General features: G+C 45.0%; 1 protein-coding gene across 2 annotated transcripts; it reads right to left on the reverse strand.

The window, feature by feature from the left end:
• Positions 1-189: 189 nt before the first annotated feature.
• Positions 190-18578, reverse strand: Hdac3 (histone deacetylase 3). Of its 2 annotated transcripts, XM_038330266.2 has the most exons (16): positions 18463-18578; positions 18285-18367; positions 15632-15774; positions 9718-9799; positions 9519-9575; positions 9365-9420; positions 8878-9011; positions 7561-7641; positions 7405-7467; positions 7102-7175; positions 6878-6942; positions 5237-5326; positions 5063-5121; positions 4737-4816; positions 4307-4464; positions 190-919 (listed from the first exon to the last, which is right to left on the reverse strand). In XM_038330266.2, exons 1-16 carry the CDS (start codon positions 18515-18517, stop codon positions 850-852), a joined length of 1350 nt encoding a protein of 449 aa, XP_038186194.1. In that variant the 5' UTR covers positions 18518-18578; the 3' UTR covers positions 190-849. The 2 variants fall into 2 exon arrangements, with proteins under 2 accessions (XP_038186194.1, XP_038186195.1); XM_038330267.2 differs by lacking the exon at positions 7405-7467.
• Positions 18579-18647: the final 69 nt, after the last annotated feature.

An 18647-nucleotide genomic window follows, 5' to 3' on the forward strand; every position in this document is an offset into this window, starting at 1 on the left:
TGAGCGCTTACTGTGCTTATCTCAGGACCTCTTTACCACCTAACACTCTCATCTCAAACACGCTTGCTCACATAACTAAAGCCATCTTTTACACCTTCTCAGGCCAGTGATCTGCCCAGGTCAATATAGCTCTTCAGCAGAAATGCTGAGTAAAATGATCCATGGAGAATACACACACAGGGCCTAACATAATGTGCTGAATGAATGTTAACAATTTTATTATACACAACATCATCTCTAGTTCCCTTTCCCATCATACATAGGTAGCTAACAAGAATTAAAATTCCCAGAAAGGTACAAAAAAATACCAATTGGTTTATTGGATTAAAAACTGGTAAAACAGACAAAAAGGCAGTTAGAACAGGACATCTTCACAGCCTCCCCTACTTGCCACTGTACTCTGTCTGCAGTTAAGGTCTCAGAAAGCCAGGCTCTCCTCCCCCTCACTGTTCACCTACCACGGAAGCAACAACTGCAGCAGAGGAACCCAGGAGGACATCAGAGGTGATCTTAGTACTGTCAAAATTTCATCTCTAAAAGCCTCTGAGTTGGAAGCAGGGAGGGAACAAATACAGGGCCAGAGGGGCTGGGGAATAGCCTCTACAGCTCATTATCCATAATGTTCAGAGATCTGTGCTGTCTCATCCCCAATGGGGACCATTATCAGGCTATGATAGTTTGAGGAAAAGGGGTAAATGATTCTAGAACCACATGTGGTTTCCAAACCCTTCACCAGAGTTAGTAAAAGCCTTGGAGGTACCCACTTCAGGACTGGGGGGGGGGAGGGGAACTTTCCTTCCCACCCAAGAGATGAAAAGGAATTCCTGGGTACACAGATCCGTGCTGCTCTTAAATCTCCACATCGCTCTCCTTGTCATTGTCATGGTCTCCGTCATAGAACTCATTGGGTGCCTCTGGCCTGCAAAGCAAGGGACAAGAGATTAGAAACCCACTCTTCCAAGTTCCAGACTCCTCCCAGAACTCTTCTCAGAGCCAATTCTCCGTTAGTCCTCTCCAAAGCCAGTTCCTCTCCTTTTGCTGGCAGGGACTTACTGTAATCCATATATCCAATACATGGAGACTTCTATGTGCTGGGTACTGCTGTAGACTTTAGCAAAACAGCAGAGAATCAGCCAGATAAGGTTTCCATACAATGTCTCAAAGCTTACCCTATGAGACTAGCAATAACAAAGCAAACGAATGAATACAATAATTTCAAATGGGGCGTGTTCTACATGACTGAGTCTGATGAATAAGAGGATGACATTTCACCTACAGTTGCAAAGAGAAACTGTTCTAAGCATGAAATACCTGACTTCCGTGAAGAAGCTGGCCGAGCAAAGATCTCAGGAAGGTTGCATTAAGCCAAAAAAGACAAGTACAGAAATCACAATATCCAAGGAAACTGAGCTATCCCAGAAGGACAAGGAGACCAGGACTGTTGGGGGTTATGCTGGTGGACAAAAGTAGTTTCAGAAGATGAGGTAAGGGATCTATGTGCAGGATGTTTTCAAGCTGTTTGAAGACGGAAAGGTTTGAGGGGAGACTATCGCAGGAAAAGGTATGAGCAAAGATTGACACAAGGAAAGGTGTGGGGGGAAGACTGGACAAAGGGAAAGGTATGAGCAAAGGCGAACACGATGTTAAAACTCCCGTAAGAAGGAAGTGATAGCAACACAGGGCCCAGTAAGCACTCAATACAGGCTTCCTTCTTTTTGAAACACTATTCTTTGGAAGAGAGAATTAAGAAGGTCACTGAAGAGAAGCTAAGGAACCAAGACAGACAAGGTCGTGTCTACTCAGTAAGCCCATCTCTATCACCTCTAACGTTTAGGACTGGGTCTCAGTCCTGATATTAGCTGCAGAACCCTAGTTACTTAGTGTCTCTTTAGTGTCTCTGAGCCTTGGGTCCTTCCTCTAGTCATCTGAGGATAAGGGTTGTCTGATGGCAACAGAATGACACCATGAAGTACTTAATGTGGAGCCGAGACCTCTGCAAAGGTGGTAACTCATTGTGGCCACTCTGCAAGTCATGTGTTAGCTGGAGCTATGGCAGCAGGTAGCCTGACAGTGAGGCAAGGCTCAGAAACAGAAGTTCCTGCTGGCAGTGCAGAAGGCTAAACAGTGCAGAGACGAGAACCAGATGTGAGCATGTGACTATAGAAGAAAAAGGCAAACGTTGACAGACGGGAGAACTCAGAAATGCTATGGAGAAACCAGCTAAGACAGTGTAAATCAATTTCTGGAAGTCAGGCTTGAGAGACCAAAAGATTCAAGGAGATGATGATCAGAAGGAGTCTGAGCCAGATGTTCAATACTTCCTCCCCAAGCCAGGGAAGAAGGGGTTACCCATGGGGGAGGGCAGCTGGGGAAGTACAAGGGCCAAAGCAGTCAAGACCAAGTCCAGGAGAGAGATGGAGGCCAGAATTCTATGACCCAAAAGTAGGTTCTAGAAGGAACTGCGAAGTCATCCACATCTGTAGCAGAGCCAAATATCAGTAATATCTGTAAGGAGATCTGTTTCCCGCCAAATTTCTGTCTCTCTGTCTTTCTTTGTCTCTGTCTCTCTCTCAATCTCTCTAGGCCCTTCTGGGTTCTACTGTCCTTGTTCTTCATTTTCCAAAAATTTCTTCAAGGACTAACAAATAGGGGGGGAAAATCAATACTAATCTTTCCCTCCCTATTTCATTCTAGCTACAAATATTTCAACATAGATCTAAGAAAGATAAAGATTATTTACATATTTACACACACCTCACTCAATACAATTCTCAAACCGGAAGACAGCTGAACAAATAAATCTAAGAACCCTATAAAACAGAATGATGTGGGCAGTGACCCGTCTGGTTCAGCGCTCAGAAGGACCGAGGAAAGTGCTGGCAAGACTGTAAACAGGGAGCTGACGAGATGGCACTCGCTGCCATTGCAAATGACCTCGGTTCTCTTCCCAGCACCCCATGGTAGCACAACCACCCTTAACTCCAGTTCCAGGGGATCTGACACCCTCTTCTGACCATAGCAGGCACCAGGTACACAATGGTGCATATAAATACATACAGTTGAAACACCATACACATAAAGTAAAATAAATGAATCTAAAAATAAATAAAAGGTTAAAAAAAAAAGAACGTAACTAAAGCACTGAAGACTTTTTGAAAGTCTTCAATTTGGCAGCAAATATAAAAGGTTTTACTACATATGACCTTTTAACATCAACAATTCTGAAAATCAGACCCACTAAAACAAGCATGCAAAGATGTATTATCTAAGGGCCACATCCTTTACTACTTTAATAGCCACAAAAAAGGGGGTGAAGTAGGATAGGGAATAATGTAAATACCCACGAGTGATAATTGATTACATTATGTTATCCCCACACAATGTTGATACAATGGAGAAAACACTGATCTATATATACTGACATGGAAAAAAAATTTTTTTTTAATTTTATGTGCATTGTTGTTTTGCCATGGGTGTCAGATCCCCTGGAACTGGAGTTACAGACAGTTGAGAATTGCCATGTGTGTGCTGGGAATTGAACCTGGGTCCTCTGGAAGAGCAGCCAGTGCTCTTAACCACCAAGTCATTCCAGCCCTGAAAAAAAAAATCTTTTTAAAAGAAAAGAAAACAGGCAAGTGTAAGTCAGAGCAACATATTGTGAATATCCTTATTTGTAGTCACAAAAAATGTATAAACTGGGTTGGGTGGTGCCTGCCTTTAACCCAGCATTTAGGAAGCTAAGGCAGAAAACTTTTATGAACTCAAGGCCAGCTTGTGCTATGACAGTCAAACCCAATCTCAAAAACACCAAGAAAGAACTAGTTATGGTGGCCCATGCAGAGGATCTCTGATTTCAAGGCCAGCCTGATCTATACAGAGAAGCCCTGTTTCGATAAACAACAACAAAACATCAAGGAAAAAGAAAATAACTACATAAATAAAATTCTGAATGTATGCATGTACACGTAGAAGTATTTATTCCTATAATCCACAGAAAATGATCTTATCAAATAAGACGTAAGTCAAACCACTAATAATGGTTATTTTCGTGGAATGATTCTGGGACTGTGTAAAAACATTTTGATGCTGTTTATAATACTTTAAATAAATATGTTGTTTTGTTATTGAAAGTGCCAAAAAAGGTAGAAAGCTTGCAGCCTAAAGGAGACAATAAGCCTGGGCCAGATGAACTAGTGTCTTCCCATTCTTTCCCCCTCAGAAGCTCCTCTGCAGACCCGAGGAACTGCCTGCCCCCGGCCCTCTGCCCCCGGCCCCCGGCCCCCGGCCCCCGGCCCCCTGCGCAGACCTGCTGTAGTTCTCCTCAGGACCTCTCTCTTCTGCATCAGCCTCATCGGTCCTGTCATACGTCAGGAGGTCTGCGGGGACATCATGAATCTGGACACTAGGTGCATGGTTCAGCATCTTCAAGTTTTCAAAGATTGTCTGGCGGATCTGGTCGAGATACTAGTTGAGAGGAAAGAAAAGTCAGCAGCTTCCGAATTCCCAGAGTACACACCCTTCTCTCTGCCTTCTACCCTGAACGTCCTGGTTTTAAGAAGTATTTCAATTTCAGATCCCAGTTGATAACTGTCCCTACTTTATCCTGGGCTTCCCCACAATGGTAAGCGTTGACAGTGACAGCCAGGACTTCCTTCTCTTGCTTTCTCCTATTTCCCACCTCCCCGACCTCTCAAGTCCTCTTCTCATTGCTTCTCCAGCTTCCCCAAACTACTAACCTGGCGTGAGTTCTGATTCTCGATGCGGGTGCTGACGTCTGGATGAAGCGTGAAGTCCGGGGCAAAGTACTCGAAGTATTCTTAGAGATGGGAAGGGATTGGGAGAGGGGATGAAGCAGTACAGCTGAGATACAAAAAGGTGAGTCCCGCAACATTCCCATCTTTTCCCATCCTGGTCCCCAGGTATATAAGTTATTTGCTCTGTTCTGAGCCCAGGGGTTTAGTCTGCAGAGCTCCCAGAATATACCATTTCCCATCTGCCTTCAAACAAGGTCATTCTGGAGACTGGTGAGAATGGGGAAGGGACACCATGAGGTAGACCTTACCACTATAGGGAAGTTCCTCACTAATGGCCTCTTCTACTAGCAGAGATGTCTCATATGTCCTGAAACCAGCAAGCAGAGGGGGTTGGGCTAACCATGTGGGCTGCAAGAACCATCCCTCCAATTTCTTAAGAGTCCCTAGTGAACCACAAAGGAGAAAGAGAACGGAGGACTCACCAGCACCGGGCAACGTTTCGGACAGTGTAGCCACCACCACCCAGCACCAGGAGAGGGATATTGAAGCTCTTGACATACTCAACACATTCCCTGTTAGAAGCAGTAAGAGGACTGAGTGAATCCAAGACATGTGACCCCAGGTATCACATGAATGCTAGGCAAAGAGACTGGCAACTAAATGTTCTCTATGTCGTTCTGGGCAGCAGAACTCACAGTGGTGGCATTCTTTGTGTGTGACTGCTTATGTAGATGTGTGTGAATCTTCATGTGTGTTGATGCCTGCATGTGTGTGTTGGGGATGTCTACATGTGTGTGCGTATGTACAGAGTGGCCAGAAGATATCAAGTGTTGTTCTAAAGGTACCATCCACCTCTTTTCTTTTTTCTTTTTTTTTTTTTGGCCTGAAACTTCCCAATTAGGCTAAAATGACTGGTCACCAAACCCTAGGAATCTTCTTGTCTCTACCTTACCAGGACTGGGATTATGAATCATAAATGCATGCTACTGGGCCTGACATTCTTACATGGGTTCTGGGGATCAAATCAAGTCTTCATGCTTGTGCAGCAAGCACTTTTACTGAGTGTGCTATTCACCCGGTCCCCACCCAATGCCTTCCTGCCTCAAGATTAGATTTTGTTCAAGATTAGTGTACTCTAGGGACTGGAGAGTCGACACAGCAGTTAAGTGTGTTTACTGCTCTTCCTGAAGACCAGAGTTTCAATTTCCAGCACATACACTGGGCAGCTCACAATCACCTGTAACTCTAGCTCCAGGAGATCCAATACCTACTTCTAATGCTCACACATGAACACACACACACGAATGAATAAGCAAAAAAAATTCTTTAAAAACAGTATATTTAATATTTTTTTATCTCTATTTAAAATAAAGCACACCCTCACTCTGTCTTGCTTAATACTCTCCCTGGCACCCTACCTGCTCTTCAACTACTCTCGTCAGCGTCCCAGCTAGACTGTTCTGACCTTCAGCGTATATCTCCAAATCCTCAACTTCTCTCCACCACATCCCCTGCCCAAACAATGTTAATGGCTTCCTAACTGGCTTTCCACTACCCATCCTGTGCTCTGACTCCCACCCCAAACCTTTCTTCATTTAGCAGTCAGAATAATCAACCACTTTCAAATTCACTGGCCCATGTCACTTCCCTGTTTAAAACGCTTCCACGGTTTTGTATCATTCATGGTCTAATAGCTGTGCACTCTCAACCTGACCAGCCTTCAGCACCTCACTGTGTTCTGGCCTCACTGGTTTTATTTCTTCTTCATCAAGAATGCAGCTCTTTTTCGGTCTTTGGGCTTTCTACTGGCCCTTTCCTCTGTGCAGGGCACGATTCTCTGTTCTCCGTTCAGAGATCATTCCTTCTTAGTCTCCAGGTCTCCACTCCCATTTCACCTTTTTAGAAAACCCTTCCCACAGCATGCCGTCTATAGTAAATTCCCAAGCTAGGTGACCAGAGCTGGTAATCCTAGAATTCGGGAGGCTAAGACAGGAGGATCACAAGTTCAAAGCCTGGTCAAGGCTGCACACATACACAAATAATAATGATGATGATGATGATGATGATGATAAAATGCAACTTTAAATACCAACAACAAGAACAAGAAGGAAAGCAGTTCTCACCCATGGCCTCGTATGCTGAGATTGAAACATCCTAATCGGTCACAGCCCAGGGAGTCAGCTCCACACTGCACAAAGAAGAAACCCAGACGGCTACAGTAACATGAACGATCAGAACACCAGTGTCCTCTACTGTCCTTCCCTCACCAGTTTGAAGGACTTATTCTTCCCAGAACTCTTTCCTCAAGCCCAGGCAAGGCCTCTTAGGGAGGTGCTAACAGCATTACCTGAAGCACGATGCATGTGGGTTGGTAGAAGTCCACCACCTGGCTGATGACTGGCTGGAAAAGGTGCTTGTAACCTGGGAGAGGGCCAAAGGTGGGCAACCTGGCACCCCAAGGGGATGGGGAGACAGGGAACAAAAGGAAAAAAGGGGGTTGAGAGCATGTAGCCCAGGAAAGGGGCAACCCACAGAACCAAACACTGGTTCTGAACTTCTGGAGGGAATCAAACTGCTGAGTGACTGATGAACACTAACAACCTTCTTCCCAGAAAAATTAACAAATAAATAAAAATGCACAAACACATACTATATTGCATACAAATTCCAGGGGTTCGTGGTCCCTCTGAAGGCCATTCATCCTTAAGGACACCTGGCCCAACAACAGACAATACTAGGTAGAAGAGGTTAATTGAAAGAGAAAACACAAGGGGAAAGTGAGCATGGAGAAGCCATCAATACTTACTCTGGTCATCAATGCCATCCCGTAAGGGCACATTGAGACAATAGTAGCGGCCACTCTCTGCTCCAACTTCATACATGTCACCTATAGAAAAGTGGGTACAGTAGTCATGCATGGTAGTTTTCATGACACAGCTGTTCCTTCCTGCCCTCTACCACATGCTCTCTAAGCCTCCAGCAACTTGCATTCCCTCGATACAGGGTCATAGCTATAACTCAGGCTGGCCAGGAACCTCCTGTGTTGCTCAGGCTCACTCCCGCAGCCTCAGCTTGCTGATTGCTACAATTACAGGTCTTCCTGCCTGGTGTCCATGGAGGTCAGAAGAGGGAGTTACAGACAGTTGTGAGCTGTCATGTGGGTGTTGAGAACAGAACCTGGGTTCTCTGCAAGGGCAGTAAATGCTCTTAACAGCTGAGTCATCTCTCCAGTCCCTGATTCCCCCCCCCCCCCATCTCTGAGACATAGTGTAGCTATATATCCCAGACTGGTCTCAAACTTAGGCAACCCCACCTTAGTGTCCCGAGCCTGCCTACTGGGAAAACAGGCACACGCCATCACACTCATTTCAATGAATATTTCTCAGGAACGACCGTGTGCTAAGATGTATGCGAGGCATAAGAGCACAGTGATGAACAGACCTAATGAAATTCCACCAAGCTCATACTTTTGGGGTATGTGATAAGGAAGGAGGATGTGTGGTTTGAATGAGAATGACCCCCACCCCTTAGGCATATTTGAATGAGAATGACCCCCACCCCTTAGGCATATTTGAATGCTTAGTCATCAGGGAGTGGAACTGCTAGAGAAGGATTAGGAAGTGTGGCCTGTTTGAGAAAGTGTCATCTGGGATGGGCTTTGAGGTTCCAAAAATCCAAGCCGAGCCCAGAGTGCCCCTGCCTATGAATCAGGATGTAGCTCTCAACTCCTGCGCAGAGCCTGCCTGCATGCTGCCATGCTCCCCACCATGATGACAACGGACTAACCCTCTGAACTGTGAGCCAGCCCCCATGTACATGCTTTCTTTCATAAGCGTTGCCTCGGCTGTGCCTCGGTTTCACAGCAATAGAATAGTGACTAAGAGAAAGAACAAAAAACTATAATAAATGTAACTAGCAGTGAGAAAAAGAGACAGGGCAAGGTGCCTGTTTATTTAATTTAATGGAGTGATCAGAAAGGCTTCTCTGAGGAGAGGACAAAATAATCCCATCATTCAGGATGCTGATTAAAGAGGATTGTGAGTTCCTGGGCTATGGAACAAGGCCCTGTCTCAAAACAAAACACACAAAGAGCTAAGGGATACACAAGACACAGGGATCCTACCTGTTCCAGGAAAGAAGTAATTTCCATATTTGTGGAATGACACAGTCATGACCCGGTCAGTGAGGTAGAAGGCTTCCTGAACCCCATCACCATGGTGGATATCGATATCAATGTAGAGCACCCGAGGGTGGTACCTGGTGTGATGGTAAAGCCACAATCTGGGGAAGAGGTGTTCCCCATCTTCTCCTCCCCAATACAAGTTTGGGAAATATTTAGAGTCTGCTTCTGGCCAAGTCACTGGAAACCTCATCCCACCGAGTTTCCTCCCGAAAGCCCAGGCCTTCATCCTCAGGCTAGAGACAAGGAAGGAAAGGGACAAAGGGGACTGATAAGTGAGCAGGCAGCAGGGACAAACTGTGGCGCTGAAGAAGCCACCTGAGAAAAGCATCACAGACTTGAGAAGCCGGTGGGGAAGGCGGTCAGGGTGGGGCCAAGGCCTAGGGACTTCCAAGTCTCCAAAGTCTGCCTCTCCTCCTAGAGCACTTACTTGAGCAGCTCCAGGATGCCAATCACAATGTCATTGACATAGCAGAAGCCGGAGGCCTGTGGGAGATGGGTTTATAAGCAGAAGAACAATTCTGCTTATTCTGTCATTCTGACCACCTAACCTCTGGCAGCCAGTCTTCCCACCGCAGCCTTACCTCAAACTTCTTGGCATGGTGTAGACCACCAGCCCAGTTGATGGCAATATCACAGATCTGAAAGACAAATACCCACTCAGTCTTCTTCCTGCCCACCCCTGAAGCCGGGTTCCGTGTCAAGCCTATAAACGGTCCTGAATCTGGAGACCCATGGGAAATGGGCCCAGGACTACAGACTGGGGCTGCGTCACTACGTCACCTTGTTGTTCAGCTGTGTCGCTCCTTGCAGAGATGCACCTGTGTAACGGGAACAGAACTCGAAGAGCCCGGGAAACACTGGACTGTAGGAAAGAGAGCAGAATTACACCCTCCTTCCCCACCCAAACTCCAATCACCACCCTCTAGCAGCTCCCCTCTCCTCCTCCACACCTGAGCCATCTTCAGATTTATTCAAGAAAGATATTTGGACCAAATCTTGTGCCAAGCCTCGTACAAAGCATGGTACAGGAATCATAAAAATGTTCAACTGCCAGGAATTTGTATCCTACCTGGGAAGCAAAGCAAACAGGTTCTTGGGTATACAAGAAAATGTGAATAAGCTGAGCTAAAAGAGGTTGGCTCATCATAGGAGGTGTCTATGTGTACTACACTTGAACAATATGCAATGATATTCCTGTGGTTACATATTTTAAAGAAAGAACTGAATTCCCATTTGTGTGAACCACTAACTATGAGACAACTAACGAAAGCCTTTAGCTCACTGTTAGCACAATAAGCCACAAATCACCTATATGGCTTTCCACCCACATACTGTACATTTTCACTTATGTAACATTCTAGAAACAACGAATACAGGGATAAAGATGAGATCAATAGTTGTTTAGGGCTAAGGTGGAGAGAAGGGATTGACCACATTTGTAGAGTAAAGGAAATATTCAGTACTGGGAAGACAGCTTGGTCAATTGAAGTGCTTGGGTTACAAGCAGGAGGAGTAGATCTTAAGAACCCATGTAAAAAGGTCAAGTTTGGTGGCTTACGCTTCTAATCCCAGCTCTGGGAGGCAGACTTAAGGGGTTACTGGCTAGTCAGTTCAGACTATTTAGCAAGTTCTAGGCCAGTGAGAGACCTTGTTTTAAAACACTGTGGTGGCAGTTGGGTGGTGGTGGTGCATACATGCTTTTAATCCCTGTTTTTCAAGACAGGGTTTCTCTGTAGCTTTAGAGCCTGTCCTGGAAGTCACTTTGTAGGCCAGGCTGGCCTCGAACTCACGGAGATCTGCCTGCCTCTGCCTTCCGAATGCTGGGATTAAATGTGTGTGCCACCACCGCACAACTCAAACTTAAATTTTTAACACAGAAGCAAAGCACACACACAAACAATCCCAAGGGTCACACTAAATAAAAAAAACCCAAACCTTAGGTCTCCAAAACCCAGTGCAGCCTATACACTGACCATGTAAGAAAATATGGTTAGATAATTATCAATTATAGAAAAAACAAAAAGATATACAGGAAAATAAGTTAAATATTAGTACTACTTGGAATCTTAATTATAATGTAAGCATAGCTGGGTGGTGGCAGCACACACCTTTAGTCCCAGCACTCAAGAGACAAAAGCAGGCAGATCTCTATGAGTTTGAGGTCAGCCTGGCCTACAGAGTGAGTTCTAGGACAATCAGGGCTACACATAGAAACCCTGTCTTGGGGGTGGGGGGTGGGGGAGAAAATAATAATAATAATAATAATAATAATAATAATAATAATAATGTAACCATAGAATACTGATAAATTTTAAAATGTGAAGGCTGGGTGTGGTGGTAGACATCTTTAATCCCAGCATTCAAGATCAGAGGCCAGACAATCTCTGTGAGTTTTTGGCCAGACTGTCTATGGAGGGAGTGCCAGGCCAGTCAAGACTACAAGGTGAGATCCTGTCTTTAAAAAAAAAAAAAAAAAAAAAGCTGAGGCTAGAGGTAGAGGCTCACACCTATAATCCTAACATGCTGATGCAGACAATGGAGGAGCAGGAGCTCAGGACATCCTTGGCTAAACAACCTCAGCTCCAGAGGCTCCACCTCTACGTAAATAAACAAGCAAACATACAAATAAGGAAGCATCAAAATGGCCCAGCAAATTTAGGGGGGAGGGAGGGCTTGTCACAAAGCCTGACAACCGGAATTTAATCTGTAGAACCCATATGGAGATCTACTCCTACACATGTACTACTCCTTCAAAAATAAGTAAATAAGTAAATGAAAAAATAAATTTCCAAGTAAATAAATACATCAATGATCTAAACTGTGATATTACTGCATCATGAACTGAGAGAAAGGGTGAACATAGTAGGATGGTATGCTAATACTCCACACCAATGGCTTATTAGACAACATCTAAAATTGATAAAAAAGAAACAGCAGTAAGAGACAATATAGTAGAGAAGTATGATTGTAAGCCAGATTAAGAAGGCAGACAACCTACATTCACCCATGTAGTTAGTGACGGTGAGGCCGGGCTGACAAGCTGTTTAACTGGCTGTACCCTGATACCCTCTTCTTTACAAAGGAGCCTATACTAAGCCCTGCTTGATAAGGGGTTGTTGATATTGAGAGACTGGCTGCAAAGCATTTAAAACAGTACCTAGCACATAGTAGGTATTATCTAAATATATAGATTAGGACGACTAACAACAGTAATTTTATTCCTTAGAAATGTAAAGATAAATACCATGGCTGGGCATGGTGGCACATGTCTTTAATTCCAGCACATTGGAAGGCAGAGGCAGATGAATCTCTGAGTTCAAGGCCAGGCTGGTCTATAGAGCTAGTTCTAGGATACCCAGGGCTATACAGAGAAACCCTGTCTCAGAAAACAAAAAAAGATAAACACCAGAAGAAATAGGTAAAGGATAAAGTGAGAAGAGAGACTTATAGACTTAAGATTTGCTTCTTCCCCAAAATATAATTTAGCTGTGAATTTTAGATTACTTATGCCTTCTCAGCTGGCATGATAGGCTTAGCCATCATGCCAGGAAGCAATTTGAAATTAATTTTAAAATAGAAGGGGGAAAAAGAAATGATCCTCTGAAACACAGAGTATAGATAAATATGGCTATAGTTTACATTTGATGGGACCACTGATGGATCTCAAATGCCCAAAGGGAGCGTTCCCTTACTTCCCAAAATCATTTTAGCTTAAGAGCTGACTCTGCATTCTCAGATCTGAGAAGTGAACTCAGAAGAAGCAGCAGAAACAATTAAGAAAAGAAAAAAGAAGAAGAAGAAAGACACTAACACCAAATGAGTAGTACACTGTGTATAGGACAGAACTGTGAGCCAATGCTGTCAAGAAAAGCTTCATGGGAAGTCAGGCACAACCCAAACCCAGAATCCCAGCACTGAGAGGCTGAGGTGGGAAGACCACCAGTTCAGTGATAGCCTGGGCTACCTAAGAAGATCCTGTCTTGAAAACCAAAACAAACGGAAGGAAGAAAGGAGGGAGGGAGGGAGGGAGGGAGGGGAGGGAGGGAGGGAGGGGAGGGAGGGAGGAAGGAAGGAAGGAAGGAAGGAAGGAGAGAAATGGAGGAAAGAAGAAGGAGTTAAGGCACCAGTTACTCTAGTTCTAGAGGATCTGAGTTCAGTTGCCAGCACCCATATCAGGGGACATACAACCAACTGGGAACTCCACCTCTGGAATCCAATGGCCTCTTCTGACCTCCACAGGTACCCACACATGTGACATACACATACATATACATTCGTACATATACACATATAGTAAAATTTTAAATAGATTTTTCAACAAAAAGGAAGGGAATGTAAGAACCACATGGAAGTGAAGACTGAGAGGCTTTGAAAGGGCTGAATGGAGAGCCATGAGCATTGCCACACGTGGGGTGAGGTGTGGGGGTCAAGGGGAGGAGCTCACAGCAGTCTAAGGAACGGGTCTTTATCCCACAGCCCCAGCTACTTGTCACTTGGCTCTTTCAATGAAACAGATTAGGAAACTGGCTTACAAACCCGGGCTCTGAGCCAGATGTGGTGGAGTAAAACGTATTCTAACACTCAGGAGCCTGTAGCAGATTCTGTTTTAGTCAGCTTTCAGGATCACAAACTCAAGGCCAGCCTGGGGCCACATGGCTTTGTCCCAAAACAAACAAAAAACCTGGGCTCTGGACCAGGGTCCTACCACATCCACAGTCAGGTGACTCAAGTTAAACTACCAAATTCCCCAGACCTCCCTTTTCTTAGGGGCAACACCAGGAAATAGGCTACTACAGTCCAGTGTTACTACGAGAATTAACTGAATGTGTGTGCAACCCTCAGCATGATGCGTAATAGGGTAGGGGCTTAGTAAATATATGATATATATTTTATAAATATAAAATAGGTTTATAGGAAACAACTCAGAGGATCAACAACCTCAATTCTTCAAAAGATAAATTCAAAGTGGAGAGGAGAAAGACATAAATTACATGTCAAGAGACCAAGTGAATGTGTAGCTCTTCTTTGGAGCCTGATTTAAATAAAACGCATCACACACAGACACACACAGCATTTGGGAGGCAGAGGCAGGTTTATCTCTGAGTTCGAGGCCAGCCTGGTCTATAGAGTGAGTTCCAAGAGAGCCAGGACTGTTTCACAGAGAAACAAGAGTGTCACTTAGAGACACATGATGAAAATACTTATGGCATCTGGGATTTGCTTTAAATTCATGGAACATGAAGACACAGCAAGTGAATTAAGACTATACAGGAAGAATGTGCCGGAACCCTAGCGCTTAGGAGGCTAAAGCAGGAAGATTTCAAGTTCAAGGCCAGCATTCACTAAATAATGAGGCCTATCCAGGAAAAAAAAAAAAAGACCAGTTCTTTACTTCAGTGTTGAAGCTGGGTAAAGAATGTACATAGATTCACTATTCTACTCTACTTTCAAGAATGCTGAAAATTTTGATGGAAAATTTCAATGTATCCGGTGTGATAGTATATGCCCAGAACTAGAGAGGCCAGTTTGAAGCCAGCCTGATCTACATAGTGAGTTCCCTGTCTCACAGGTAAATAAATAAATAAGAAGATAAAGCAAACAGTACTGAGTACTCTGTAGCTGTTATGTTTATTATTTTTTATTAACGTACCAGAGCGCTAGTATGGCTCATTGATCATTTTGTGTCCATTCTCTAGAGTCCCTTGAGTCTTCTGCCTCCAATACAAGCTCAGTGTTAACCTGGTCTGATTAGGGATGCATCTTATCAGCAGACTGCCCAAGTAACATGCACAAAGGACTGGATTCAATTCCAGTCAACGACAACAAAAAAAAATGTTTAATTAAAATCTAGTCATGCCATTCCCTGGTCTTTATGACCTTCATCTACTATAAAAACAAAATCACTGATTTACAATGTAACTGTTTACTTAAAAAAAAAAAAAATACAGAACAAAAATAGGGTCATTGCTCAACTAGCAGCATTCTTGCCTCTGCCTCCTAAGTGCCAGGATTACAGATGTGAGCCATCTCAGGCTTTATCCTTTAAATAGGCCCCACTCATCTTAGCCTCCATTCAGATCACTCTTCTCTTCAGTCCCCAGATAAGTCATATCCCACCCTGCAGCAGTCCCCTCGCACCTGCTGTCCCTCCCACCACGTCCCTCTCCTCAGTCTCCAGTCATCTCCAGAGCTCAGCTCAGTCTCTATTATTTCACCTGAGAACAGCCCTGCCCTAAAGTTAGTGTGTATAGTTGACAGAACCATCTAGTTAAATAAGTCCTACAGCGAATACCATGACTTACTTAGCAAAGGCATACTATTAAAATTTTGTCACTTTTCTTCAGCTTTGTATCCCTCATACCTAGCACAGGGCCTGGCCTAGACAGAGCAAATGACTAGAAAGCATTTTGCTTGTTTGTTTGCTTGTTTGTTTTTCAGGATAGGGTTTCTGTGTGTAACCCTGGCTGTCTTGGAACTTAACTCGGTAGATCAGGTTGTCCTCCTTCCTCTGCCTCCTGAGTGCTGGGATTAAAGGTGGGCACCACCACTGGCCCAGGGACTACTAAGTATCTACTGAACAATCAAAGGCGTGAATGATAATTCATTGACTAGAAGGCTCCTTCCACTGCAGCCACGGGACCTGACTGAGGGGCCTGGCCTCGGGCTTGACAACAAAGCCCCATGGCTTCCTCACCAGTCGTCACCCACATTGAAGGCGTTCAGGCTCTTGGTGAAACCCTGCATGTTGGTGGGGCTGACCCTCTGCAGGAAGTCGATGTAGTCCTCCGAATGGAAGCGACACATGTCATGCTGGGAGGCCTGGTAAGGTTTAAAGACCTGGGGATGGAGACAAAAGGGAAGTTGTTATTTTGAGCACTGCCTAGGTACTAGCTGGATTTCCATACTGCCCTAATCTTATCTTTGCAGGCAGGATACCTGTGGGGCAGAAGTTTCTCTCAGGCGGGCTAGCCAAAAGGGCTACTAGAGTGCCCAACTAGACAAGACCTCACTTAATTATAATCCCACCTAAACACTGAATGATACTCCCAATACCAAGATAGGTGACAACTGCCACGGAAACAACTAGAAAGAAAAAAAAAAAAAAAAAAAAAAGAGAAGGAAGAGAGAGAGAGAGAGAGAGAGAGAGAGGGAGAGAGACAGAGAAAGAGAGGGAGGAAGGAGTTCCTGAATTCCCAGAAACTTTCTGCCCAGTCTCAGAGAAAAGAAAAAAAAGAATATCCCTTTTATCAGTCTATTTCTCTCACCTCATCTTTACTCTATAAATTCTTAATTAAAATTTCATTACATTATTTTGTGTGTGTGTGTGTGTGTGTGTGTGTGCGCGCGCGCGTGCGTGTGAGTGTGTGGGTGGGGTAGGTAAGTACAGATGCCACAGTGAAGTCAGGGCTAACTTAGATGCCAATTCTTTCCTTTCACCTTGTGGCTGTCAGGGTTCTCAGATCACCAGGCTTGGAGGCAGGCTGAACCACCATTCTAACCCCTACACCTATAACCTCCTGATTCCTAGGAATTGAGAACATTATCTCCCACTTATATTTGAGGCCCAGAATAAAAGTCTGTTTCACTGCTCATTTGACACATGGTCTTCTTACTGGTTCCACAATTCCAGGAAGGGGAAAAAAGGTCTAGTTTGGATGAAAAACCTGACAACAAACCCAGGCAGTGCTATACCAGTCCCTGGGCTGAGACCACTCCACACTGACTCCAGCCCTGGAGACTGTCCAAAACACATGAAACAATCTTCCTACCCCATCCTTTGTTACTCTACGACAACTCTGAGTGAAGAAGAGATGTTATTCTGGGCAAACTTTTTTTAAAAAAACTTATTTATTTTTATTTTATATACATTGGTGTTCTTCCTGCATGTATGTCTGAGGGTATCAGATCCCTTGGAACTGGAGCTACAGAGCTGTGAGCTGCCATGTGGGTGCTGGGAATTGAACTCCTGGCCCTTTGAAAAAACAGCCAGTGCTCTAAACCACTGAGCCATCTCCCTAGCCCCAGGGCAAGCTACTTTTATCAAAACCCGTGAAGAGCACTTCACCTCCTTCCTCCCTGCAGCCCAGTCTCTCCTTCCTTCCCAGCCCACTTCTACTGGCCCACGTGCCTATAACTAGCTTTCCCAGTCGTGGGTCCCTCTAAACTTATCTCCTCTCTCTAACTCACATTCCTTTCTCTTCTCGGGGGGGTTTTTCACCGTGGGATCAAATCTATGACATATATGACAATCTAACTAAAATCCAAAGTTCTAAACCAAAGATTTATTATCCTTAGTGGGGGTAGAGGTGGAGATTCAAACAATGGTTTGAATATTGGGCAAGAAACACTTTTTCTCTCCTAGAAAATGGATAAAAGGACACACAGGCAATTTTAGGGGATTCACAGACTTGCACTAATACCACCTCACTCTTTTCTACACCCAAACCACTGCCTGTGCCTAAACACACTGTTTACTTGTTGAGTATCTTCACGGTACACAAGGGCCAGGCTTGCTATTGTCCCATTTCACAGCTAGAAATTCCAAGCCGGGGAGAAACAGTACCTGCATAACATGGGAAATGGAGGGTTGGGCAGAACCATATAGATACATCCTATGTTAAAAAGTAAATTCCCACCAGGCAGTGGTGGTGCACACCTTTACTCCCAGCACTCAGGAGTCAGAGGCAAACGGATCTCTGAGTCAGAGGCCAGCCTGGCCTTCAGGGCAGCCAAGGCTACACACAGAGAAACTCTGTCTCAAAAACAAAAACAAACAAACAAAAAAGTAAATTCCCAGAACATATTCTCTACACATATACACCACAAAATGTAGAGTTGTCCCCAAGAGTTGTCCTTTCAGGTAAAGGACACAGGAGAAGGAGAAGGAATTATGGGAAAATCTCACCAGAAAATATATTCCCAACCTTCATCTTCAGTTCTGCACCGCTATCCACTCTACAAGACATAGGGACTAGAGGCGTATTTCAGTGGCAAAAACACTAGCTTAACGTGTGAAACCCTGGATTCAATCCACCAACACGTAAACTAAATAAAATGAGAAGGAACAAAACTGTCTTCAAAGGGTCCCCCTAACACCAGGCCAGAGGCTGGTCTGTCCTCAAATTAAAAGGGAGTCTCACCTAAGGTCAAAAATGTGTCTCCATTAAGTCGAGGAACACCCTCCACTCAGTACCACCACCACCACTGCACATAGGGAATGTCCTGTGTGCCTTCTATCCTGCTCCCCCTCCTCTAGGGGTAGGTTGCACCTGGTTTGTCCAGTCCACCTAGCCTAAGGCCGCAGCTCATTCCCTGGCCCAAACCCCCACAGAAGTGGCAGGACTCACGATCATCTTCTTATAGAGACCATAATGCAGGACTAGGCTATGAGTCAATGCCAGGCGATGGGGCTTCATCGGGTGCCCAGCTCCTGGGGGCAGGGAAGGAAAGAGTTGATCAGTTCCCACCCCTAGACTTGCAGCCCTTCCCGCCAAACCTCTTTTTCCGCACAACCCTGTGCCCTACCGTAGTGGAAGTTGCCCACATCGGGGTCGTAGAAATACGCCACCGTCTTGGCCATGGTGCTGGGGGACCAGGCCCGGTGCCTCAGCCGCCCGCCCGCCGCCGGCCGCCAGCCCCACCCCCGCCGTGCGTGCTGCGCAAGCACGCAACTTACCACTGCGGAAAGGAGCCCTCGGCCCCGCCTCCCT

This window comes from Arvicola amphibius, chromosome 5 (genome assembly GCF_903992535.2).
Source record: "Arvicola amphibius chromosome 5, mArvAmp1.2, whole genome shotgun sequence".
Lineage (NCBI taxonomy): Eukaryota > Metazoa > Chordata > Mammalia > Rodentia > Cricetidae > Arvicola > Arvicola amphibius.